A 26,596-nucleotide genomic window follows, 5' to 3' on the forward strand; every position below is an offset into this window, starting at 1 on the left:
ACTGTCATCTAGCAAAAGTAAAATAATCCCTGCAAATGCCAAGGCTAGAGTGACTTATTTCGCTTATGAAACACGTGCTGCTAATGCAAAATATGACTGGGAAAAGGCACAGGTAATTAGATTCACAGTATCACTACTCATGGATCTCACTGATACTCATGTGTTCACTTTTAGCTAGTTGGAATAATCAGTTTATATTCAGTGCCCTATTGCTCTTTCCGATACCTCTATGAGTGACGTGGTAGCCATGTTAGTCCACTTTTAAAGGTAATAAGTAGAAATAAAACAAAACATAGAAAAGAAAATAAGATGATACCTTTTTATTGGACTAAATTAATACATCTTTTTTATTAGCTTTTGAAGATACCCTTCTTCTACAGATCAGAAATAAGCAAATGTTGATAAACAACAGTATATATAAGTGAAACAGTATAAATAAGTGAATCACCATATAAGTGTTTCATTTACATATACTGTTATTTATCAACATTTGCTTATTACTGATACGAAGAAGAAGGGTTCTGCGAAAGCTAATCAAAAAATTTGTTGTTAGCCCAATAAAAAAAGGTATCATCTTATTTTCTTTTCTATGTTTTGTTTTGTTTCTATTTGATACGTCTATATAGGACATATGCTACTGAAGGATAGGTGACATATCAAAGATTACATTCAGTTTACTGTTTTGTCCATTTCCCCGAGATAGCTCTAATTCAGCCTACTTCAAAAGCTTTAATTTGTATTTTTCTGAGCCAGCTCAGATTTCAAGGCTCACAAACATCTTATAAAAACACAGGCTACAATATGTGCTGATGGTTCTATGAGTTTATATGGTTGTTACTATCTGCTCTCTTGCTTTAACAGCAGCTACTCTTTGCTGTCCCCCAGAAGCTACCACCCTAGGCAACTGCTTAGTCTTGTCTATTTGGGCTGGTCCTGCTTATCTATCTATCTATCTATCTATCTATCTATAGATAGATATAGATATACATACACACACACATATATATATTTTGTAATTATTTTTTTTATAGTTGTGTGATTCTAAATTATCCAGTTAAGACTTAAAATACAAGTCTGTACATACATCCAGTTTCTCATACACCTGCACGCAACTATGGAATGAATTACCGATCGCCATAAAAACAACACACGACCTGATAACCTTCCAAAAGTTATTAAAGACATACTTATTCATAAAGGCATACAATAAAGATTCCCCATAACGATCTGATTTCCTAATTATTCCAATCACAACTATTAAGGAACCCTCCTATCTGTTCATCCTAATTACATCCTCACGACTGAATATTATATCTTGTCCTGATATCATTATGTTATGTTATGTTGATCTTTCAACCCACTTCCAATCCAATATGATTTACTTATGCACTCTTATTTGTAATAATTGTAAAATTATTATTCCGTTAATATGATTGCTATGATATTCTATGTACCCATCTGTATCTATATTCTGAAATTCTTATCCTATAATGTGTACATGTTGCTATAACATTTTGTAAGCCACATTGAGCCTGCAAATAGGTGGGAAAATGTGGGATACAAGTGCAGCAAATAAAAATAAAAAAATAAAAAGAAATGAATAAATTAGGTTTCATAATGGACTCAGCTTACTTTAAGATAATCAGGGCAATTCCATAAAGTAGCAACTAGAGGTTGGTGGCACTTATGCACAACAAAAGAGCCATTAGTTGACAGTTAAGCGCTTATGTGCGCTAGGCGCTCTTCTATAAGGTAGCGCCTAAGTGCGATAGGGGCCGATATTCAGCTAACTCCCGCAGTCAGTGCTAAACTCGGATATTCAATGCGGGGCTGTTTCTGGCAATTGGCACTGAATATCCGGTTATGTTTTGGCCGGTTTGAACATAACCGGCTATGTCGATATTCAGACTTAGTTGGTTATATTTAAACCAGCCAAAGATATCCCACCTATTCATGCGGCCAAATATAGCTGCTAAAGAGGGGCAGAAATCGGCCTATATAACCGGCTAGCCGCTAACCTATGATATTCAGCGGAAAGCCGCATAGCTTATGGGTATTTTGATTATCGGGGGAATAGTGTCAAACTGCAAAGGGGCATGTACATGGGCGGGCCATGGGTGTGTCTCTCAGTTATACGTGTAGATTATAGAATACTATAAACCATACATGTCACTTGGTGCATCTAGGCGTGCCAACTTATACCTATGATTGACATAGATCAAAAGGTGTGCCTAAACACGGGTCAATGCTGATATAAGCTAGTATTTTATAACAGACACGGCACTAAAATTCCATTACAGAATTGGTGCTAAGTGCAAGGCACCAGGGCACCTAAACTGAGGCGCCAATTTATAGAACTGCATGGACAGAGCTCTATGATGTTATAACCCCACCCCAGTGATAGCTTCTAATCACAGAGCTCTCTCTGACTCAGCAGCATTCAGGCTGTGCTCCCAATTCCATGGGGTTATCATGTAGAAATGTAAGCAGAATGTCTTCATTTGTCTGCATGAGGAGATGATTTCTCTATGTTCTGCCTTTTTCTTTTCATTTTGAGTTTTAGCCTGAGGCTACCCTGCTTCTCCCACTGTTTTCACTCAGTGTGTTGGACCATCTTCCTCACTCTATTTTAGTTTGATTGCTGTGCTACAACTTTCCTGTCCTTGTGTGGCTTGCTATAACTCCTGTTTATTTTGCTCATTTTATGCTGGTTGTTCATATTTCGGATTGTACACCACTGAGGTGCACAGACTACAGCAGTGATCTGCGGCATAACAAACGTTAAATAATAATAATAATAATAGTAATGTGAGCTGATGTTCCAGAGTGAAAACGGATGGAGCATTGGGAAAAAAACAGGAATTCTCTTGGAAGTATATTTAAAGTCAATTTGGAACAATTATCTTCAAATGTGTTTTTCTATTGATTCTTATCATGGGGTGGGGGAGGGGGAGGCAAAATGAACTTTAAAAAAGTCAGAAAATCAGAGATAAAGATCAAATCAACTGAAACCAAAATGAAAGGTTTTGCCCTGTGCACATCCCTAATTGCTATCGCTTTATGTATAAAATATGTTGACACATCTGGCCATACAGTATGTATCTTTGTTTACCAGAGACTGTTTCCCATTTTAAGGAACTGTTTGTTAGAAAGTGGAAGTGGAATAGTGGTCAGAAACCCTACTGCCGTGCATGTAACACATTAGTATGTTCACAGAACTGTAACAACTGTTTATATACTTCCTTCTCTAGAACCTTAGATATAATTAAGTATTAAAAACATGAAATGAGATATTGACTGAAAATTGTATTGTTGCTCCTATGTAATGTTTCAAGTCATCCTGGGTATGAATATAAAAGATGGGATATAATAGCATACAATAAATAACTGCTCTGGGTCCAATATTCGGCGCTATTTAACCATCCAGGAATGGCTCCTGGACGGTTAAATAGCGCTTACCTGGTTATCTCCACTGAATATTAATGCTCAGCCGACTAGCCACTAACCAGCTATGTCACGTGACTTAGCCGGCTAAATGTGAATATTCAGTGCTAAACTGGATAAGCTGGGCGGTTCAGATAGGCCACTTAAATAACAGACCTATCTTTAACTGCTGTTCGCTTAGCCGGTTAAGTTGCCCCGGCCAAAACTGAAAATGGATATTCAATGCCGGTTGCTGGATACATCCTTGCATTGAAAATCTGGGGTCAGCGCCGGTGGCGGCAGCTAACTGCACTGCCTGTCGCTGGCTGAATATATATAGGCATCCAGAGCGCACCTGATGGGCACATATTCTGTAACATAGTAGATGACGACAGATAAAGACCTGTCTGTCCAACAAGACAAACTCGTATGTGCTACTTTATATGTATACCTGACCTTGATTTGTCCTTGCCATTTTCAGGGCACAGACCGTAGAAGTCTGCCCAGCACTAGCTTTGCTTCCCAATTACCTGGTGTTGCCACCCAATCTCCGCTAAGCTTCTGTGGATCCATTCCTTCTGAACTGGATTCCTTTGTGTTTATCCCACACATTTTTGAACTCTGTTACCATTTTCATCTCCACCACCTCCTGTGGGAGGGCATTCCAAGTATCCACCACTCTCTCCGTGAAAAAGTACTTCCTGACATTTTTCCTGAGTCTGCCCCCCTTCAACCTCATTTCATGTTCTCTAGTTCCACGGCCTTCCTGTCTCCGGGAAAAGGTTTGTTTGCAGACTAATACCTTTCAAATATTTGACCGTCTGTATCATATCACCCCTATTTCTCCTTTCCTCCAGGGTATACACGTAAGCACCTCCTGTTCTTTATAGAATACTAGCATAACAGGTTAGATATGCACTTATGCACAGGCACGTACCCTAGCCTTAGAGCTGGTGTTAAGTGTGTGTGCTTATGTTCAAGAAACGCCACAACTTATGATATTCCATAAGTCATGTGTGCAACTGTGCCCTGCCCATGCTCTGCCCAGACTCCACACATGCGTATGTCCAATTGCAAACTACATGCTGAGATATGCATGTATTGATAAAATAGCACTGAGGCACATATTCAGCAAGTGCCTTTGTAAATGTTAGCACCTACTATACAGAATTAACCCCCTCAAGTGCTGCAGGGGTTTACATGACTCAGACCTATATAATAGAAGGCTGGGTGACATATCGAACCTTCTGCTCTGGCGTAACAGAAGGGCACACGGATTGACAGCAGTGGAAAAATCCTTGAATGCTATGTTTTCTTCTTTCATCACCACCTGAGAGCTCTGCACCACTACATTAAGCAAGCAACTCCTCAAGCAAGAGTTTTCACAGCACTGGAGGCAAGAGATTGAATCTTTTACTGCTGACACAGGGTACTGTAAAAGACCTTCCATACTGATTGCCATAGAAACAGATCAATGCCTTCAGGTATGGTTCCGGTGGACAGACATGGGGGGGGGGGGGGGAACAGAAAGGGACAGAACAGATAATGGAGGTACAAGAAACACAAAGAAAGAAAATCAAGAAATGTACTTGTGGGTGGGGGAGGGGAACAAAACAAATGAAAAAAAAGTCATCCCCTACCCCATCCACTGAGATAATAGAACACTAGGCAGACACAAGGCAAGAGTCTGGGAAACATATGAGAGTTGGAGACAGAAAGAGCAGAGAGGCAAAGCAGACAAAAAGAGCAAAAAAAATGAAAGGCACGGCACATCACTCCAAAATCATCACAAAAGGAACTGTCTGTTCCAGTGGAGAGAAAAGCACGTTCATAAAGCGCTAACAGGTTTACTGTCTGACTGGAAAAACCCACAGTCTTCTCACCTTACACTTGGCACGCTAGTTTTGAAAAAGGCCAGCTGAACAACATACGTTTGCTTAGACTACATGAATGTGGTGAGAGCTCGGTGTACTTAATAACAAATTACCTTCGCAGACTGGACAGCATTCTCCTTCGGGCACGTAGTACCTGTCGCAGCGCAGCTCACCACACCGAGTGGCAAAACAGATAGAGACGCCACCTTGGCACCGGCAGAAACGGCAGGCGTCCATGCGAAACATATCCCCGTCATAGTACTCCACGCCATTGAATATGCAGGCTGGCTTTGTTTCTGAAAGAAATTATAAAAGTTAGGGACAGTCTTCATCCTGTGACAGTGGAATTTAAATTTATAATTGGGGTTCCTTTAATAAAAATCAATACTGCTTCTCCTCTCACAGCTATGGGGGAATGAAATGGATGCTTGAAGTACATTTTTCACATATCTTGATGTGACATTATCAACAGGGGGAATTATTATAATCAGACTTTACTATGATCTCACCAGGCTTTCACGGTTCTTTTTTATAGTCACAATATGTTTGAGTTCATTTTTCAGATATGCGCATTTCAAAGGTATTTTGTCTGCTATTGAAATATAATGTTTACAAGTCCTGTATTCTACGTTATACAAGTGCAGGATTAACCTGGATTAGTTGGGTATTCTTGTGCAGCAGGAGGTAACATGGGCCTACAACTAGTATTTAAGGATTGACAGCCTAATACAAACCCTTTTTCTGTTTTTTTTTTTTTGCTGAGTCATATCTATCCCCCTCTTTGAAAAGGGGCCTGCTGTCTGGTATTTAAATCTCTTCTAGTCTGGAACACATACTAAGAGAGAGAGAGAGAGAGGAGAGAGAGAGAAACGAAAACAAAGGCTTGATTCAGACAAAGAGCACAGTATTCAGTGATGATTCTGTGCAGTCAGTACTCCAGGAAGGTATGATTTGTAGAGATAATAAAGCTGAGCTTACTTTATCGAACTACCTCTGCCTGTGTTGCTTTTTTTTTTAGTTATTTCCAATTCATCAGACGTCCTATTACAATGTTGTCTATTTGACAGCCCCCCCCCTGCCATCTCTGCACAGCCTCTCCCTGTTTCTTTACTCGCCCTATCTGTACTCCCCCCCCCAGCCACCAACTCCCCAGATTCCCTGAATTCCAAGTATAGTCTTCACATGTTCTCCTCCACATCCTTTACCACAGAAGGTCTGATCATAGTGACAGCTATAGCTGAAATATCCTCTGAAGAAGTGCCAGCTGGGGACTAAACAGTATGTGCCCTGCTCCCAGGCCCCACCCCTTGGGGCAGCCTACATGCTGACTCAGTCCCTAGTCCATGCTTGTTTGGGAGATGTAGATGTTGCTGCCGTCACCAGCATGATTAGGCCCTGGGACAGGGTGATAGTGATATATATTGGTTAAAACAGATTAACCCAATTTGGGTGTTCTATAGAAGATTTTCCTTTTTACTGTTAATCAAATCCTTAACTGCATATAATTTGTTCCTTTCCATTCTCTGACATGCTGTTTAACTTCCCTGATTACAGAATCATAATGAGAATAAGATACAGACAACTGACTGGGTCAATTTATAAACTCCATGGTCAGCATTTAAACAAGTTCCGAGTTATGGTTACCTGTTGACAGTGTATAATCTTTAAAATAGTGACCTTAACCTTTAAGGCACTTCACTTTGGCCTTCTGGATTACCTAGCATGCTTCACCATCCCTTACTCATCTGCTTGCACTCTTCGCTCTCTCTCAATGACCATTGCCTTGTCCTTCCTGGCCCCAGGATTGACCACTATGAAGCTATTAGGCATAGTGCTTTCTTCTGTCACCACATATATGGAACAATCTCCCACTTCCCCTTCATAGTGAACCTTCCTTTAAAACTTTCAAGGCCGACCTGAAGGCCTGGCTGTTTAGGCAGGCTTTTGGAGGATCAGACTGATTAGATGGCATGAGCAGTAATCAGCTAGAGACTTTCCTTACTGTTCTTCTTGCTTGTCTGTCTGAACTATATGGTGTGAATGTTCACTTTTACTATTTTTAATTGGACTTCCTTTCCTATTTCAATTTTTTAGCCTGTACACCGCTCTGTACTGTTTTAGCAGCTAGAGCAGTCTAGCAAATCAAAATAGAACTATAAACTATGAAGGGCAATAACTATCTGATATGGCACTGAATATCCAGGTATGCCACTGATCGCCAGAGTTATCTGGATAACAGTGATATTCAGCACCACTATCCAGAGAACAATCTGGAGAATTTAAGGCAGCAATTTTTCTGAATATTCCCACTATCTGTACAATTTCTCGCTCATCCCTTGCTCCACTCATGTACCAAAGTTCTGCAATGATTTTCAGTAGCATTATCTGGATAATGTCCCCTAAAATTGATGCATGGTGCCGGTAAGCGGCACTCATCCAGGCAGCAGGTGATGCAACTCAGGTAAGTGCTTTGAATACCAGGCCACGGCAGTTCTAAAATTACACAAGTAGTCTTGTTTTCATTATCACTTAATGAAAAATAACCCATAGAGGTTTTGTGCCTGCTTTCTCAGTAGGTTGTGTTTCCATCCCATAATCAAACTTTGCCCTCTAGAATGCCTCAACATTTTGCCATCTGGGAAAAGACCTGCACCAACCTAATTAGAACAACGTCGGATTAACAAACTAAGGGTCCTGTTTACTAAACTGTGCTATAGCGCTAGCATTCTTAGTGCGTGCTAACACTAGAGACACCCATATTGCGTCTCTAGCATTAGTGCATGCTAATTTCTAGCACCTGCTAAAAACACTAGTGAACCTTAGTAAATAATGGGAATGGGAATTTATTATACTGCCTTTCTGTATTTTTTTTTGCAACTACATTCAAAGCGGTTTATATAGTATATGCAGGTACTTATTTGTACCTGGGGCAATGGAGGGTTAAGTGACTTGCTCAGAGTTACAAGGAGTTGCAGTGGAATTGAATCCAGTTCCTCAGTCTGCTGCACTAACCATGTGGCTACTCCTCCACTGGACCCTTAATACTTTAGAACCAACAGGATTAAATTTCAACATTGAATGGAAAGCATTTCTTTAAGGAGTTAATATCATGGTTTTTAATATGACGTCATTTCCAGTTTTTGACAAATAATTAAAAAACCGGCGCTATGTTTCCTTCCTTTCACTAGCGGGCAATGAAAACTAAGATAGTAGGTATTATAATATTTGTTAATTTTATCAAATGGTATACCAGCCTAAGCATAGACATTTCTTACAATGTTTGATTTTTAGATATTGGGTGGCGCGATTCTAACTCTTCAAGGCAGTTCACCTCCTCAAGAAGCCGCCGAATGCAAAATGGAAAGCTCTGTAGAGCCAAATGAAGCCTTAATAAGATAAGTCTTTGGAATATAGGGCTTCTTTTACAAAGCCATGCTAGCAATTCCTGTTTCCTGTGTGGGCAAGTGAGAAGAAGCCCATTCAATTCTTATGGGCTTCCTCTCATTTACCATGCAGGGAATCACTAGTGCAGCTTTGTAAAAGAAGCCCTTAGAGACTGTGATAAAGTGATTTGTCACTGCCACTGAAAAACTGGAACATTAATATGTTATAAATTGTTAGCCATTATTAAGTTTTTGAAATATAAAATTTAAACAGGGGTTTTTGTAGACCAGTGATGGTGAACTGGAATGGAAGGCTTATCTTATGCCTAACGTAAGGCTATGAAGTCACTGAGGTCTTTTCCCCTGACTGAAAAATATTGTGTTATTGCTCAATAAGGGAAAACTTTGGTAACAAGAGTGTGCACTACTACAAGGATTCACCAGGGTTTAATATCATTTGAGAAGTGTGTGCTCTAAAATGCCTCTACATCACATGAGAGAATGCATAGTTTTAGCCACTTTGAAGGTGGGCAGTGATTCAAGAGCTCATTTCCTTGTGTAAAAGGAACTAAAAGTACAATGAAAACATTACAACAATGGTCCAGAATCTGTAGACTCAAATTCTAAATAAAACCTTTCCACTAGAATATAGGTTGAATAAGAATGACAGTGTCAACCAACTATTCCTTGAACAAGGTGAATCACTGCAGGTTGTCCCATAGTACATGATACATTCACCTTGACTATGACATGCTGTTCATGGGTCAATATTACACCCTTACTGTTTAGACTACAAGTCATCCTCACGCTTTGGAAATAATGGTGCACAGTACAGAAAAAGACAATGCAATGGATTGACCCATTGGTGCCTGGATAATATTACAGCTGTATTACAATTGATGAATTGTGGCACTGTTGAAACACATGTTCAACTGCCCACTTGCTGGCTCCACAGTTACAACCAAAAGTAACACTTTGAAACAGGCCATTAAATCAGACACTTTTCAAGGGCCATTAGCACAATGATTCTCAATCTCTGTCATTCTTGTTTCTTTCTTCAGTTCTATCTCTTGTGCAGCCTTCTTTGCTGTACCCCCATGAATTGCCTACAGCATCACATTATTCAAATTCATTACGATGACAAATGACAAACACTGCCAGCCATCAGCATTGTGATGGCCAAGTTCTGTAGTAGATGATCTCTTTATTGTATCATGAGACATCCCCACTAGAATTTTCATTTTTATATAGAAAATATTGGTAGAAAGATTTACAACACCTTCTTCACCAGAAAAGAAAGCCCAGTCAAAAATTACACTGAATAATTGCTGTCTGTCTTCCAAAAACACCATGGTAGACAGGATTGAGCTGACAGTGATCTGGGCCCCTGGGCAATTAGGGTTATGGGCCCTAACCACCTATTAAAAGTGATTACATTAGATGAAGGCTAGGGAGATTGGCCCCCTACTGCTGTGAACCCTCGAGCACTGGACTATTGTTCCAATGGTCAGTCTGCCCCTGCTTCGAATCAAGGGCCACATGTCAATAATTAAATCTCAAAAATGTTCAAGGTCCAGACTCTAAAAACATAAGTGTTACAAATGCTCCACTTTGGAAACAATGAAACAAAGTGTGATGAGGCATTTACCCCCCCCCCCCCCCCCCCCCGGGCCAGGATCAGCATCTGGCTGGTTAAATGCTACAATAGCCAGCTATCCACCAATGCAGCCATAGTTGGCTGCATGTACGGTAGTCCTATCTTGGCCGGTCTGACTTTGACCAGCTAACCACTGAATATTCGCTTGGCTGGTCAAAGTCAAACGTGGCAAAAGTAAACCGGATATGCAATGCCAGTCACCAGTTTTAGCACCGACTGCAGGACTTAGCCTGGCTTACTCCCGCGGGTCTGAATATTGGCCCCACAGTTCTTGATAAGCTTTTTCACTATGTGATAAACAGCTTGCACTATGTACTCACAATGTACAGCAACAGCTAAAACACAGTAAAAGGGCAATTCTATAACTGGGAGCCCGCATCTATGTGTTATGTGCATGTGTAAGTGTACAAAGCACCAGCTCTACATGCATAAGTGGTATCAAAGTAAGGATGTGGGTAAGTGACATAGTGTGTAAAGGCAAGGGGAGCATTTACATGGGTGAGGGCATGGCTGAAGCTGACCACTTACATGTGCTATTTACAGAATGCTGTCAATTACATGTGCCCCTGTTGCATCTATATGATAGCAGTTACACCAGGTCTATGGCTGGTATAACTGCATGCACATAAATGTTAGTATCCTACAATGGAATCTGAAAGCCCAGATGCTGTTATAAACAGGTGTTTTCCATGTGGCATCACTGCACCTACAATTGCTCCCACTGATGCAGATCTACCTCATGCATATCACTTTGCATATCCTGAAAATCAGACTGACTGGACGGCTACCTGAAGACCAGGTTGGGCATAGTTTCTTTTAAAAAGCTCATTTTATAGTCCCAATGGATAGATACCAGTTGTAGTAAATTTTTATATCTCTAGTTTTCTGGAGGTAACCACTCTTTAAATGTCTACGGCCACTATATACATTATTAATACCACAGTCTTAGTGACTTTTACAGTAATTACCAAAGACTCACTTATAGCATAGTAAGGGGCAATTTAATCAATAAGAACAAGACAGACTATTCCTTTTCCCCCTTGCAATCATATTTCAATTTTTATCTCCACTAATTTGTTTTGCAGCATTAAAGACACTCACAATTTCATTTCCTACAACCCCAAGGTAATAATTCATGTACTATGGACCAATAATTAATCTGTGGAAGTCTATTTCTGCTGTAGAATAGAAATGTTTGAATCAGTTTTATTGTATTTTCATTCACAATGTATTGCAGATTATGAAAACATCAAGGAGACATCATCTACTATTTATTTATTCTAACAGTAATTAATGAAGGTTAAATCCCTTTATTCTGTTCTGTTCACTCACTGACAAAGTTAATCAACAGAGATTGGAGAAGGATATTAGCCCCCACAACCGGTTACAAAAGTTATGTTAAACAATTACATCTCACTCCCCATGTTCTGGATGATATTTTTCAACATGTAGATAGTAGGTTGGTAGCTGACAAAAGATGAACCAACCGAGCAATGGCACAAGATTCAGAAGAGCTACACTGCTGCAAGCTTGTTACCAGTATTATCAGCAACTGCCAAACATTCATTCACTGGTGCCCCAACAACGCTATATATTATATCACTACATTGGGGAACGATAGTAAATACACAGGTTTTGCTCATTCTGTATCTGTAAGAAAATCTCTCTGTATTTTTTTATTATTATTATTTCAGAGTTCTTTTATTACCACTCAACTCTCAAAAAAAAGGGCATATTTCAAACACTTGCAAAGTGCTACTGCTTTTCCAGGTAGCTGTCCTGGCAGTCCTTCAGTCAAAGGGAACTGACCATGGTGCTGAAAAGCAGTGACATGAAATCTAATAAACCTCTAGGTTAACGGGTCCTTCCTGGGATTCATGTTATAAATAATATAACTGAGACCATGCCCCACTGCAAGATCTCTGACTGTCTGCTGACTCACAGTACCTAAATGCTGCATATTATATCATACATGACCATCTAATGATCCGTACATATTTTTCTAATAATCTTGAAATGTCGATTTCATTGAACATGTACAGCAAATTGTTTCCCATATCTCTCTATATAAAAAGCACACCAACGTTCTATGAAGCCTCCAGCCGGAAGTGTGAAGGGGGCGAGATATCCGGTTTCCCTATGAGTGTCTGCCTGCCCTCTCTGTAACACAGTCAGTGAGGAAAACAGCAGAGCACGAAAATCAATCGCTGGCTCTGTAACAGTGAAGGACTCAGAGGGGGGAGGGGAGAGAGGCCAGAGGGCAGGGACACACACACTCCCACATGCACACAGAAGAAAACATTGCTAGCCCCCGTTTCATTTGCATCAGAAACGGGGCTTTTTTACTACTTTATTAATACATTCTGGAATTAAAAGAAAACAATTTCCAGACTTTTCTCCACTGTAACAGACAGATGCTAATGCAGAGCAAGCTATTCTGGTGTGAGCAGTTATCAGCCCACTGCCCTGAAGCAACCTTGACTCTTGATTTCAGAATATTCACAATGAATATGGATGAGGCATATTTGTATATACAAGTGTTTGCATATATATGTCATGCACGGTCATTTTTGCTTCTCTGAAAACCAGACTGTCAAGATTGGGGAAAGTCTGTGCTGAGTCAAAATGGTCAAATTTGCTTTGCTGAAGTTTATGTTTAGATGAAATGCTAGTTTTCAACCTCAGTCATACCCAGACTTTAGGAGGAGAGAAAAGCTGTGTAGTGTGCAACTTTAAGGAATTATTTGTTTGTAACATACAGTTCAAAAATGCAAGACTGCAAAGGAAAACTGACCTGTCTCTGGCTATTACACACTTTATAAGATTGTGTGTGTTGGCATGTATTTGGCATTTAATGCATATATGCAAATATATGTTGGTATTTTATGTACCTATCAGATGCACCTACTTTACAGAACCATCCCTAAGAGCCTCATATTATATTGGGGGGGGGCGCTGCCAAAGTATGTTGGCTCAGGGCACCAGTTTCCCTTGAGCTGGCTCTGGTCTTACCTGATAATTTTCTTGCCTTTAATCGCAGCAGATGAATCCAGAGACTTGTGGGTTATGACCATCTACCAGCAGGTGGTAATAGAGAGCACTGAACTATCTTATAGGAAGTATGCTCCTTGGTCGGTTAATACGACCATCTACCAGCAGGTGGTGATAGAGAGCACCGAACTGTCTTATTTATTTATTTATTACATTTGTACCCTGCGCTTTCCCCACACATGGCAGGCTCAATGCGGCTTACATAGTAACAAGTAAAAAAGAAAAAGAAATAACAAGGTCTTTAAGAAGATTGTACAAATTGTAGAAAACATAATAATAATGTGGTTAATGAATAAGTAAGAAGTACTAGGAGGGATTAAGTGTAGAAGGGAATGAACGTAGGGAGATGGGTGTAGGAAGGATGAGAGGAAAACAATGGGGGATGAACATAAGGAGAATAGGAGATATGGTCGATGTATAACAGTCATCGGTACAGAATCGTGTATCATGTATCAAGGCTGGGAGGGCAATGCTAGACTTAGTACAGCATTATATATATCTTACATATATACAGATGGCATTTCAGCAAACCATGGTAACAAGTGACGTAACAGGGACATGGGTAGGCAGCTCTTCCATGAAACAAAATGCATTTTGGCTAGAGCACAACACATTCCTGCATTATGGTAAATGTGTCTAAGGCCAGTACATAATACTTTCTCAGGTGGGCAGAGTCAGGACCTATGGTTTTAGGGTTCTGAAGGGAGCCAAGCTGCATCACTTCTGACCCTAGAGCAGGGATTTCCAAAACAGTCCCCGTGACACATCCAACCAGTGAGAGTTTTTAGGATCTCCATAATGTATATGCATTCAATGGAGGTCGTGCATGCAAATTTATAGGATGTATGCTCCTTGGTCGGTTAGTATGACCATCTATCAGCAGGTGGAGATAGAGAGCACTGAACTGTCTTATAGGATGTATGCTCCATGGTTGGTTAGTATTTCTCATAACAAAGCAGAAAAACAATAAGGTATACAACATCCCCCCCTTCCTGATAGGAAGAACACACAGTAGGACTCTTGATAATTGTATAGCAAAACCCTAACAGAGAACTAAACATGAATTAAAAGAATAGCACTGACAATGGGTGGGACCCTGGATTCAGCTGTGATTAAAGAACAAGAAAGTATCAGGTAAGACATACTTTTTCCTTCCTTGGCATCTGCAGCAGTTGAATCCAGAAACTTGTGGGATGTAGCAAAGCAGTCCCTAAGTAGGGTGGGGTGCTAACGTGGCCACAGCATGAACCAATGCATCAAAGGAAGACTCTGTACGAGCAGCAACATCCAAGTGATAATGCCTGGAAAAGGTATATAAAGAAAACCAAGTCACTGCTCTACATATTTCCTTAGAGAGAAATTCTGGAGATTTCATCCAGGACGTTGCCATTCCCTGAGTAGAGTGTGCATGCAGCGAGCTGGGAATCTGTCAGTCCATCAGGAAATAAGCAGAGGCATTAGCCTTTTTAATCTAACTAGCAGTGGTTGCTTTGGAAGCTGCAGTACCACGATTCAGACCTGAAATGAGAACAAGAGATGAACCAAGTATCGGAACTCGTGGAAAGCCTGCAAATATTAAAGAAGGACTCGCCAAACATCAAGGTAATGTAGATAATGATAAACCATTTTGTAATCCTCCTCCTTAAAAGAAGGAAGAAAGAGAGGCTGGTTTAAATAAACCTAGAAGGAAAGGAAGGAACTATATGAACAGTCACCCCTGATTCAGAAAAACAGAGGAATGGTTCTCGGCAGGACAAAGCCTGTAACTCAGAAACTCTCTGCGCCAATGAGATCTCAACTAGAAAGGCAGACTTGAGAATAAGATATTTTGAGGTAGTTTTCCTCAAAGGCTCAAAAGCAACTTTCTACAGAGCCTTGAGCATCAGATTAAGGTTCCACTCAGGGAAAGGACAGTGAGGGGAGGCATAAGAGACTAACCCCCTTCAAGAAACACACCACATCCGGATGAGAAGCCAGGAGGAATCTGAAATTTGACCTTGATAATGGGCAAGAGCCGCCACTTGTAGATGAAGAGAATTATAGGCAAGGCCTTTCTTAAGGCCAGCTTGTATGAAAGGCAAAATATGAGGCAGTGAAAACTTGAATGGAGACAATGCTCTCTCCGAGCACCAGGCCTCAAAGGTCTGTCAGACTTGAGCATAAGTAGCAGAGGTTGAGTGCTTTCATGCTTGAAGCAATGCAGCAATGACCTCCTCCAAATAACTTTATCAATTTTACCTCTCAAGAGCCAGGCCGTAAGACCAAAGTGGGAGGGATCTTCCATCTGAATAGGCCCTGACTGAGAAGCCCTTGACTCGAAGGAAGATGATCACCCTCAATGATGAAGGATCTTGTGAAGCATCTGCCTATCAGCAGCCCAGGGAGAAGACATAAAGAAGAGCTGATTCTGGCCATGGCTGCTGAAGAGCAATCAGCTCTTCTAAACTGGACTCTCTTCTTCTTCTGAAAAACCTAAGTACTTTAGTGTTGTGTCAAGTTGCCATGAGATCCCAAACTGGACTGCTCCACTTCTGAGTTCCCTGCTAAGCTAACTGCTTTTTCCACATTCTCTGGCAACAAATTCCAGAGTTTAATTACACGTTAAGTGATTTCTCTGGTTTATTTTAAATTTTCTAGTATTTTTGAAAGAGTAAGCAAGCATTCATACCTACCCATTCAACTCCACTCAGTATTTACAGACCTCTACCATATCTCCCCTCAGCTGTCTCTTCTCTAAGCATCGGCACAAAAAAGACTGCTGAAGAGGGACGCAGGTGAGCTGTGACTCACCAATGTTGCCACCACGGAGCCTAGCACCCACACATAATCCCTAGCAAAGGGATTTCTGGAGCGCAAGAGGCAACAAATCTGATCTTGAAGCTTGATTTGCCTTTGATCTGGTAAAAAAAAACCCCTTGCCCTGGAGTGTTGAAATGAACCCCCAGGTATTCCAGTTTGTGAAAAAACAAGATGACTCTTGGATAGACTGATAAAACAACCTAGGGACTGTAGCAGAGCAATCACAAGGGAGGTGACCTGCCGGTTCTCCTGCTCTGTGGATATCCTGATCAGTCAGTCATCCAGATATGGATACACTCTGATTCCTTCTTTCCTCAGAAAGGCAACCACGGCCACCATCACCTTGTGGTATTTTAGTTTGGCGCGATTTCTTGGCATCCTGCTTTATCTCATGTATTTATTTCAGAGTGGATTCACATTGTGAAGAGCTCCGACGTGATTTACCCCTGAGGCAGGCACTGTTTTAAGCCGAAATATGGCCCGGTCGGGTCATCAATAAAGCTGCCATTCTTGAGAGCCCTTTGTGCTTCTTTTTGACTATTTGTACTGTGTACTTTACCACTACTATTATTTATCATTTCTATAGTGCTACTAGACATATGCAGCACTGTACACTTGAACATGAAGAGACAGTCTCTGCTAAACAGAACTTACAATCTAATTAGGACAAACAGGACAAATAAGGGATAAGAGAATTACTAAGGTGGGACTGAACAAGTGATAGGGGTTAGGAGTTAAAAGCAGCATCAAAAAGATGGGCTTTTCAAATCTAGGCTAAGAGATGGAGCTTGTCGTACTGGTCCAAGAAGTCTATTCCAGGCATATGGTGCAGAAAGATAAAAGGAACGGAGTCTGGTGTTAGAAATGGTTAGTACTTTCAACCCTCTCCATTGCTTGTTGCACTATCACCTTGGAAAAGTGCATCACTTGGAGCTGAAATTACTGACCTAAAATGGCAAACCTCAAAAAATGTTGACGAATAGGCCAAATAGGAATATTTAAGTAAGCCTCTTTGAGAGCTAGAGCTATGAGAGACTCTCCTGGCTGAACCGAAGTCAGCACAGAATGCAAGGTTTCCATGCAAAAATGCTTGACTTTCAGAAACTTGTTTACCTTCCTGAGGTCTAGAATGGGGCAGTGAAGTACCCCTTTCTTTGGCACTACAAAATAAATACAATATCGTCCCTGACCCTTCTTGGGAACAGAACTGGTACCATAGCTCCTAACTCTTTTCAGGAGTGCAGAGTTGAAAGTACCACTGCCTGTTTTGAAAAGGCCCTACATGGGGACTCCAAGAAAATATCTGTGATAGGAGAGAGGAATTTACTGATGTAAAATGCATAGTAACCACTGATGGCTCCCTTCATGGTACATTGAGCATTGTGAAAAATAAAATTGTACTATACTGGAAGGAGGTTTTGGCCTCTGAAAGCTAAATGTATTAGTTCAGTAAAATGGTATTATTTATTTTCTATATTTGTTTTATTTCTATTTGTTAATTTGTAAAGTGGTGATTGGTATTTGTTAGTGTTTTCAAATTTACATCTCCTGTATTTATATTTTGCACAGTACTAGGGGACATTTTCTGTTTCTGTGGTGTTGCATTGTATGCAGAGTCTGGCATCTTGGGGGTTCAGTTTAATTTTTGTCTAAATAGAAAGTTTATGATTACTTATTCTATAGTGGATTAGGGTGTATCTGTGAAAAAGACATGGCTTTCAGATGGCATTGACTGTGCAGGATCGACGATCTGTACTATTCTGTCTGGTTTCATTTTACAATAGGTGAATTGATGTTCTAGTGCTCACTGTAGTGTTTAAGATGCTTTCCTTTTCCTTGTGTGACTCGTAGAAATTACTGCTTATGGTATGGTAGAATTGCTCTATAGGTCCTGAGTGTTTTGTATTCTCAGTATGCCTAGTACTGGATTTTGGAGGGGGGTGTTAAAAAAATGACCAGCCCGGGTGTCAACTACCCTAGGTACACCACTGCCTATGCCAGCTCAAATATTGGGCCCAAAGTGGCTGGATAGGGGAGGGACCTGGCACCACCAATATATCCCCTACAGCTGGCACCACTCGGTCAAGATACCCCCAAGTTCAACTGGACCAGAAAACCCAGAAGAGAAGCTGTAGTAAAGATGAAACCAGGAGCTTGTGAAAGACCATCCACCACCTATTAGAAATAGAGATATACTAACTGACCAAGGAGTATATCATTCTAGAAGACAGTTTAGTTCAGTGCTCTCTATTTCCACCTGCTGGTAGATGGTCAGAACCCACAAGTCTCTGGATTCATCTACTGCAGATGCCAAGGACGTAGTGTTATTCATACACACAGAAGACTGTAAACTGCAATACTGAGATACCACAGATTGGTGACTCCCTTGACAATTTAAGATATGGTAAAAGCCTGACTTTTACCACAACTTGATAACTCCCCTCATAATCTGTAGTGATCTAACTTGGTGTCCAGTACTATATAAATGTTCAGATGAATAGATAAGCTCCTCTGAAAAAAAGGATGCAAGTAGTTTGCTTTTGGTATGTGTCAGGAAAGCCAGCCAGGCCACCTTTATCACAAGTTCTTAGAATGAAAGAAAATCCTTAGTAAGTTGGGCTCTGTCAAAACGTGTTACTATGGCATGTTTCTCCCTCAAACTGTAGGCTGTAGTCAGTAACTTCTGTTACTGATTAGTACCTGTTAACATAGTTAATGCTCATTATTTTACTACAAATCCCATTTCATACAATGAGATCTAATTACTGTTAATGTATGCTTGCTGTGTTAACGCACTTAGAACCAGTAGCACGCATTAGTAATTATGGCCTTGTGTTAGACAAGCTTTCCCAAACCTGTCCTGGGGACCTCACAGACCAACCAATAGAGGCAAGTCCCAACAAAAAGATGTAGACATAAAAGAAGGAGTTAGATGTCAACACAAAATCCAAAGCAGCATGGTTAATAGCCACTTTATTCAAAAAAAGTCTGAACATGTTTTAACCAAGATAGTAGATTCAACATATGTCAGGAATCTCTCACATATGGCGGCAAATACCCAGTGTACTGGAATGTAACTCACCTTCTTGAGCTACTACTGAAAAAGGGGTGAGCAAAATCCAAATAAATAAATAAAGATATTGGAGAAGTATGGATGTAAAACAGTATCAACAAATTTTGATATTGGTTCAAGAACAGAACTTATAAGAGTAGGCCTATAGTGTCTCTTGAATAAAACATCTTGGACTTTTTTGAATACAATGACTGTTACCATACTGCTTTGGTTTTGTGTTAGCATCCAACTTCTTCTACATCTGTGGGGCCCTCACAGCCAGTCAGGTTTTCAGGACATCCACAGAGAATATGCTTGAGGTAAATCTGCATATATGTTTATGTTGATTAGACTTGATTAATCATCCTTTGCCGATTATTCCAGGGCAGTGTACCATAAAATATATATATAAATTACATCATAAACACAGCGAAAACATAAAAAGCAAAGTACGTAAAACAACATAAAAATGACAAAACCTTAATAAATTACATTATTAAATAACTATGGGTGTTCAGCCAGAACATTTTCATGTTGTGTCATGTCCTGTTGTTTTTTCCAGGAATATTCTTTTTGTACGGGTTGTAATTTTCCTTATGTCATCACAGAAGCAACGAAATTAATGCTGCTCTTAGAAATGAGTGTCACTGTTTGCACAAAGAGCACACTCTTTTAGAAAGGGTGTGCCCTCTTTCCCAATGGTTCATGTATGAGTGCACTATTCACACATGAGCACACTGTCATGAAAAAGGGCACACCATTTCTGGAAAAAAAAATGCTCTTTGCGCTTTTTAGGAAGAGTGTGCAAAGGGCACACTCTTTTGAAAGAGTGCACACTACTGACGGCAAACGAAAAACATGACATTTTTGTGCTTTTCTACATGTCTTCATTTGACAATAACATGGGATCGTTATTTTGACATTTCCTATGTCATTTCAAACAAATGCACATGCATGTGAACAACACAATACAAAAACAGACATAAAAGAAAAAATAAAGTTTGGGTCTCCAGAGCATACAGATTTATTTCATGTATATTCACTATGGATATCCTAAAACCCTGAGTTGCTGTGGAGTGTCCAGGATAGGTTGGGAAGCCCTGGAATCAGAAAGATGTCCAACTCTTTCTTTCTCCTTTCTTGGAGCTGCCAGAGACTCCAAGAACGAAGAGTGCTTTGAGAGGAATTCATACTCAAGACCACTCTACACTTGACGAACTTTTAAATTACTTTCTTTAAAAAAAAAAAAAACCCACTTTCCTTCACCTCCTGGCATTTACAATCAACAGGGTCAGAAAAAAGGAGAACACTTCCAAAAGGCTAAGAGTAAAAGCTTTACATACCAAATGGCAACCCCTCCCACCTCCCCCAAAATCGAGCTTCTGAATTGTTAAACAAAACTCTTAAATATATTAGCACAGCAGATTAAACTAGTTATCCACCGTCTAATTAACTGTGATATCCAAGAGAAGGTTGGGTTTATCACCAGAATACAAAGCAGGAGGCACAACTGAGGGATGAGGCTGTCAAACTGTGGCTTAATTCAGTCTAATACAGACACGCTTGTTCATTACTGCAGTTTAATTACGCTCTCAATAGAAAGGCAAATCTCATTATTTTTAATGATTTATGCATTATCGTTTTTAAATTCCAAGTAATCATTCTCCTTTTCCTGCCAGAATGTGAAACGCACCGTGCATGATGTAACCAGCAATAGAGTGAAGAGAGGACATCACTGCAACAAGCGCCGTTCACAAGGAGTCGAAACTACGGCCACGTAAGCTGTCAAACAGAAACAGCACAAACCTCCTTTCTTCTGCACTGCCACCTTAACTACATGTCAAAGGGACACATGTTTGCTACACTTGTCGTCCCCAGATTTCCCAAACCTCCTGCAACTATTTCTTTTATTTTTGCATATTTTTGAAAATTTTGCAACCAGCTGCAAAACTGGCTGTGGTGAGCATTTTGGAAAGGGAAAGTACACATCAAATAGCAGCGAACATATTTGTCTGTTTATGTCTGCTCCAGAGCAGGTATAAGAACACATGTGTATCTGCCAGGATTTAAACTTGTACTTTACATACTGCAAGCCCATAAACTCTGTCTTCAGGAATGACCATTTACACAGCATACAAAAAATGCATAGTATCACTGCCTGTGCATACTTCTATATATGTGACTAGCACATTATTTTAAAAATGGCTCTTCCCATATATAAAGTCCAGGCAACTGACTAAGGGGCCGATGCAGAAAACCTTGCATGAGAGTCCCTGACCACACAGCTTCTAATGCAAAGTTCCCACAAAATATTACCATCACGATGCAGTAATCATAAGCATGCAAATTACTACCATGTTAAAATTGGCAGCAGTAATCAACTGATCATTGTGAAAATGTCTCTCTTCCTGTTAGTGCATGAGCGATGATTGGCTCACACACTGACAGGAAGGATGACAGTTTGTAAAAAGTCACCAGTCTACATTGGCTCTATCCTACTGAGCAGCCCCCATCCCTGGAAGTTTAGTGGCCTGACCCAACCTGACTCCCCTGCTCAAACAATAAAAAAGCACCCCTACCCCTCCTGACAGAACAACTCCCCACCTCCCGACTTTAAAAAGATCCTTGGTGTCTAGGGAATCTCCCCCCTTGGCTACCACTGCCCTGCCATTAACAAAAACCCCTGGTCTCTAGGGCAACCTCTCCTTCATCATACACCTTCAAAGAGGCAAGAGGAATGTTCACTCAACTCTGATTGTGTGCCGCCATCTGAAAAATTACAGTGCCTGACTCCATGTGATGTATCTTAGAATGTACCAAATGGATCAATGTGCCAAATAATGGTATTTTTCTGCAGAATGCACTACATGGGGTCAGGCATTGTCATATGTCAAGATGGCAGTGCAGAGACAGGATCGAGTGGGCATCGCTCCTGCTTCCTTGAGGGTGCACAGTGGTGGTGGGGGGGGGGGGGGGACTGGGGGGCCAGGGGGACCTTAGATACCTTTGCTCTTATCAGAGGCCCATGACGAAGACAACTTGGAGATGCAGCAACAGTCACATGTGGGGTGGACACTCATGTTACGCTGAATGGAGAGCAAGACCAACACAAAAACTGCAGTAGGTTGTCTGGCAATGCTTTGCCCCAGTGTTCCCCCCTCCCCTAGCTCCTGATCTATGGGGGTGAAGGGTAAAGTGAAAAGGTGATGGGGATGTTAAATAGTGCAGCATCAGTGAAAAGACCAGGTCCTATCAGCTGTAGGAGACAAGCCACAGTGGCACCAAGAGTGGTGTGACTGTTGGGAAGTGGGTGGGGGGACATGACTTGAAAACTGCATCAATATGAATCAACTATGTAACAGATGAAGAGCTAGGATATGCCTGTCGACTGGTGAAGGAGCATCTAGGATGGAGATAAGATCAGGGAACTTACAAGGAGAGAGAAAGGGGAGCAAATATTATCAGAATGAGAAAAAAGTGATGAATTGTGGAAGAAGAGCATGTGGAATAATGAATGGAGATATAGAAGGCCATGTCCACCCCTCTGACCACTGGCACACATCCACTCCCCTCCAACCATGCACAGTGACCAGCACCCGATGCCTACATACCCCCTCCATTCTTCTACTTTCTAACCCTAACCCTCTCCAGTGTGCTCACACACTCACACACAGTCTCTGTCTTACCATACCCACAGAGAGAACCATCTCCTAACACAACCCCACTCCTCCAAAACATTAGGTGGACATGTGCATCAAGTTGGGGGGGGGGGGGGTCTCATAGGCAAAGCTGGCCTAAAGATATCTGATACCCTAGGTGAATCTTCAGCTGTGTGTTCCCACCTCAAGGCCCTGCCCCATGTCCAGCATCTCCCCAACATAGAATAGCCATAGTGGTTCAGACCAATGGACCATCTAGCCCTGTTTTCAACAGTGGTCAAGCCAGGTCACACGTAACTGGCAGAAACCCAAATTGGTGTCAACATGCCGTGTTACCAATCCCAGGGCAAGCAGTTGCTTCCCATGTCTGTCTCAATAGCAGACTATGGACTTTTCTTCCAGGAACTTGTCCAAACCTTTTTTAAACCCAGATATGCTAACCGCTGTTACTACACCCTCTGGCAAAGTGTTCCAGAGCTTAACTATTCAGTGAGTGAAAAATATTTCCTCCTATTTGTTTTTAAAGTATTTCCATGTACGTCCTTGAGTGTCCCGTAGTCTTTGAACTTTGGAACGAGTAAATATTGATTTAATTCTACTCATTCTACACCACTCAGGATTTTATAGACCTCAATCATATCTCCCCTCATCTGTTTCTTTTCCAAGCTGAAGAGCCCTAACCTTAGCCTTTCCTCATATGAGAGTAGTTCCATCCCCTTTATCATTTTGGTCGCTCTTCTTTGAACCTTTTCTAATTCTGCTATATCTTTTTGAGATACGGTGACCAGAACTGAACGCAATACTCAAGGTGAGGTCGCAACTTGGAGTGATACAGAGGCATTACAGTATTTTTCGGTCATATTTGCCATCCCTTTCCTAATAATTCCTAGCATCCTGTTTGCTTTTTTGGCCACCACCGCACATTGAGCAGAAGATTTCCTAAGGTCTTCCTGCAATATTTCATAGGTCCGCACATGTTGTAACAACCTTGAATAGTTTGTGTCATCTGAAATGTAATCACCCTCACTCGTCATTCTGATTTCCATATCATTTAAAACTATGTTAAATAGCATAAGGTCCCAGTACTGAGTCCCTACGCCACTCCACTGTTCACCCTCCTCCATTGAAATCAATGACCATTTAACCCTACCCTCTGTTTTTCTATCCAATAACCATTTTCTAATCCACACCAGAACGTTGCCTCCTATCCCATGAGTCTTTAAGTTTCTCAGGAGTCTCTCATGAGGAAACTTATCAAAAGCTTTCTGAAAATCTAGATACACTACATCAACTGGCTCACCTTTATTCACATGTTTATTCATGCCTTCAAAGAAATGAAGTAAATTGGTGAGGCAAGACTTCCCTTAGCTGAACCCATGCTGACTCTGTTCCATTAAACCATATTGTCTTATGTGTCCAGCATTTCTTCGCAATCCCTATTCCCACCCCTCCAAGGTGTTTAGCATCTCCCCTTCCATATCTCTCCCTGTGAGGTGTTCAGCATTCTTTCTACATCTCCCATCTTCCTCCCCCCCCCCCCCCCCCAAGGTATCCAGCATCTCTCTACTTCCCTACCACCTCCACCCAAAGTGTCCAGCAACTCTCTGCCTCTCTACCTCATTCCCCCCTGAGGTGTTCAGCTTCTCTCTGCTTTCCTCCCCACCGCAAGGTGTCCAGCATCTCTCTGCTTCTCAACCTCCCACCTGAGGTGTTCAACATTTCCTCTTTTCTATCCTCCTCCCCAAGGAAATCAGGGTTTCCCCTTCCCCTTCAGCTCCACAGATGCCTAATTTGCGTAGTGACCAGACCGACTCTGCCCATAGGATACCTTCTGTGGTAGGGTAGTGGATGTGGCACTGGGTTTATACATCAGTATCTTTCACTGGATTTAATGATGGACTTTTCAACAGTATATATACAATGGGCCCAACATTCAGGAGGCAGCCCGCTTAAGTGCCACGTTTGGTGCTGACCCAAGGTATTCAATGCCAGACTGTTTCCGATGACCAGCACTGATATCTAGTTTCAATTTTTGTCCCTCAGAACTTAGCTGATATTCACTGCTAACCGGTTAAGTTCCTAGCAGCTAAAGACAGGACTGCTATTTACACAGTCCTATTACACCGCTCAACCCAGCGCTGAATACCATTGCTAACCAGTTATATGGCACGATATAATAGGTTAGCACTACGCGTTAACTGTGAATATTCATGCAGAAATCCGGTTATCTCCCACTGAATATTAGCGGTTAGCCAGCTAAATGCTATTTAACCGGCCAGGAGCTGTTCCTGGCTGGTTAATTGCGCCGAATATCGGGGGGGGGGGGGGGGGTGGGGGGGTATGTATGACAGTGGAGTGTTGGGACCAAGTTCACCCAAGGGGTGAAAGGAGAGGCCTGGGGAAAGGAAGGAGGCTAATGATGGGGAGGACTGTGTCTTAGGCAGGAGATCTGATGAGAGCGGAGAACAGCTGAGGTTGAGGGCAGGGAGTAAGTTAAAGGGAGAGTTCTAGAGTCCGTGCCACCCTTGTTCCTAAGGTTTTCCAACATACTACATCTTTCATTCCTGCAGCAAACACAGAGTCACATACACATTCCATCCCCTATTACCTGCAGTACTATATACACACAAAGAGTTTGTGCACTTCTTGGTCCTGTAACATTCTTGCAGCAACCACACACCTTGTCCTCCACAGATCAATAATAAAAGCAAAAAGCAGAGACATATTTTACTTAAAATAAAAGGATTTTTTAGCAACAAGTTATGTTTTTACTGCCTTTCTTAAAAAGCACTCTGGAGTATCTAGGGGGTAAACTAGGTGCAGTGGCGTTCCTAGGGTGCTGACACCCGAGGCGGATCGCTGATGTGCCTCCCCCCTGGGTGCAGCTGCGACCCCCCCCCCCCCCCCCCGGTGAAAGACACCTCCCCTGGGTGCAGCGCGACCCCCCCACCCCGCGAAAGGACACCTCCCCCCGGTCGAAAGGACACCCCCCGGGTGCATTTTTACCTGCTGGTGGTGATGGGGGGGGGGGGGGTGCTGCGCGCCTGTCCGGCTCGCTCATTCCATGCTCCCTCTGCCCCGGAACAGGAAGTAACCTTTCCGGGGCACAGGGAGCACGGAACGAGTGGAGCAGACAGGCACGTGGCACCCCCCAGCGGCGTGCACCCGGGGCGGTACCGCCCCCCCTTGGTACGCCACTGACTAGGTGCCTATTCTATAAAGCAGTGCTTCTCCAACCCAGTTGTTAGCGCCACCCTGCCAGTTGGTTTTCAGGATATCCTCAATAATTATGTACGAAAAAAATCTATATGCAGTGGAGGTAGTCCAGGCTAATCTCTCTTATGACATTCATTGCAGATATCCTGAGAACACGACTGACTCCCCCCCCCCCCAAACAGGGGACATAGTGCGCTTCACCCCCCCCCCCCATCTCCAGGAGACATAGAGGGGCATAATCGAATGTCACCGGCCAAATAGATCGCCGGCAGCGTTACAGCTGGCCGGAACCGTATTATCGAAAAAGATGGCCGCCATCTTTTTTTTAATAATACGGTTTAGCCCGGCCAAATGCCTTGGAGTTCGCCGGGTTTGAGATGGCCGGGTTTGTTTTTTTCAGCGATAATGGAAAGTTGTCGCCAAATTCAAGGCATTGGCCGTGGGAGGAGCCAGCATTTTAGTGCACTGGCCCCCCCCTACAT

The 26,596-nt window shown here is 41.8% G+C and overlaps 1 protein-coding gene across 1 annotated transcript in view; it reads right to left on the bottom strand.

Annotated features, from left to right (window-relative positions):
- CRIM1 (cysteine rich transmembrane BMP regulator 1) overlaps positions 1-26,596 on the bottom strand; it is an 882,829-nt gene that overhangs the window by 328,648 nt on the left and 527,585 nt on the right. Inside the window, exon 6 of the mRNA XM_030196525.1 lies at positions 5,411-5,593. Within this exon, the coding sequence (XP_030052385.1) occupies positions 5,411-5,593 (183 nt within the window). The remainder of the gene's footprint in view (positions 1-5,410; positions 5,594-26,596) is intronic.

Source organism: Microcaecilia unicolor, chromosome 3, assembly GCF_901765095.1.
Source record: "Microcaecilia unicolor chromosome 3, aMicUni1.1, whole genome shotgun sequence".
Taxonomy (NCBI): domain Eukaryota; kingdom Metazoa; phylum Chordata; class Amphibia; order Gymnophiona; family Siphonopidae; genus Microcaecilia; species Microcaecilia unicolor.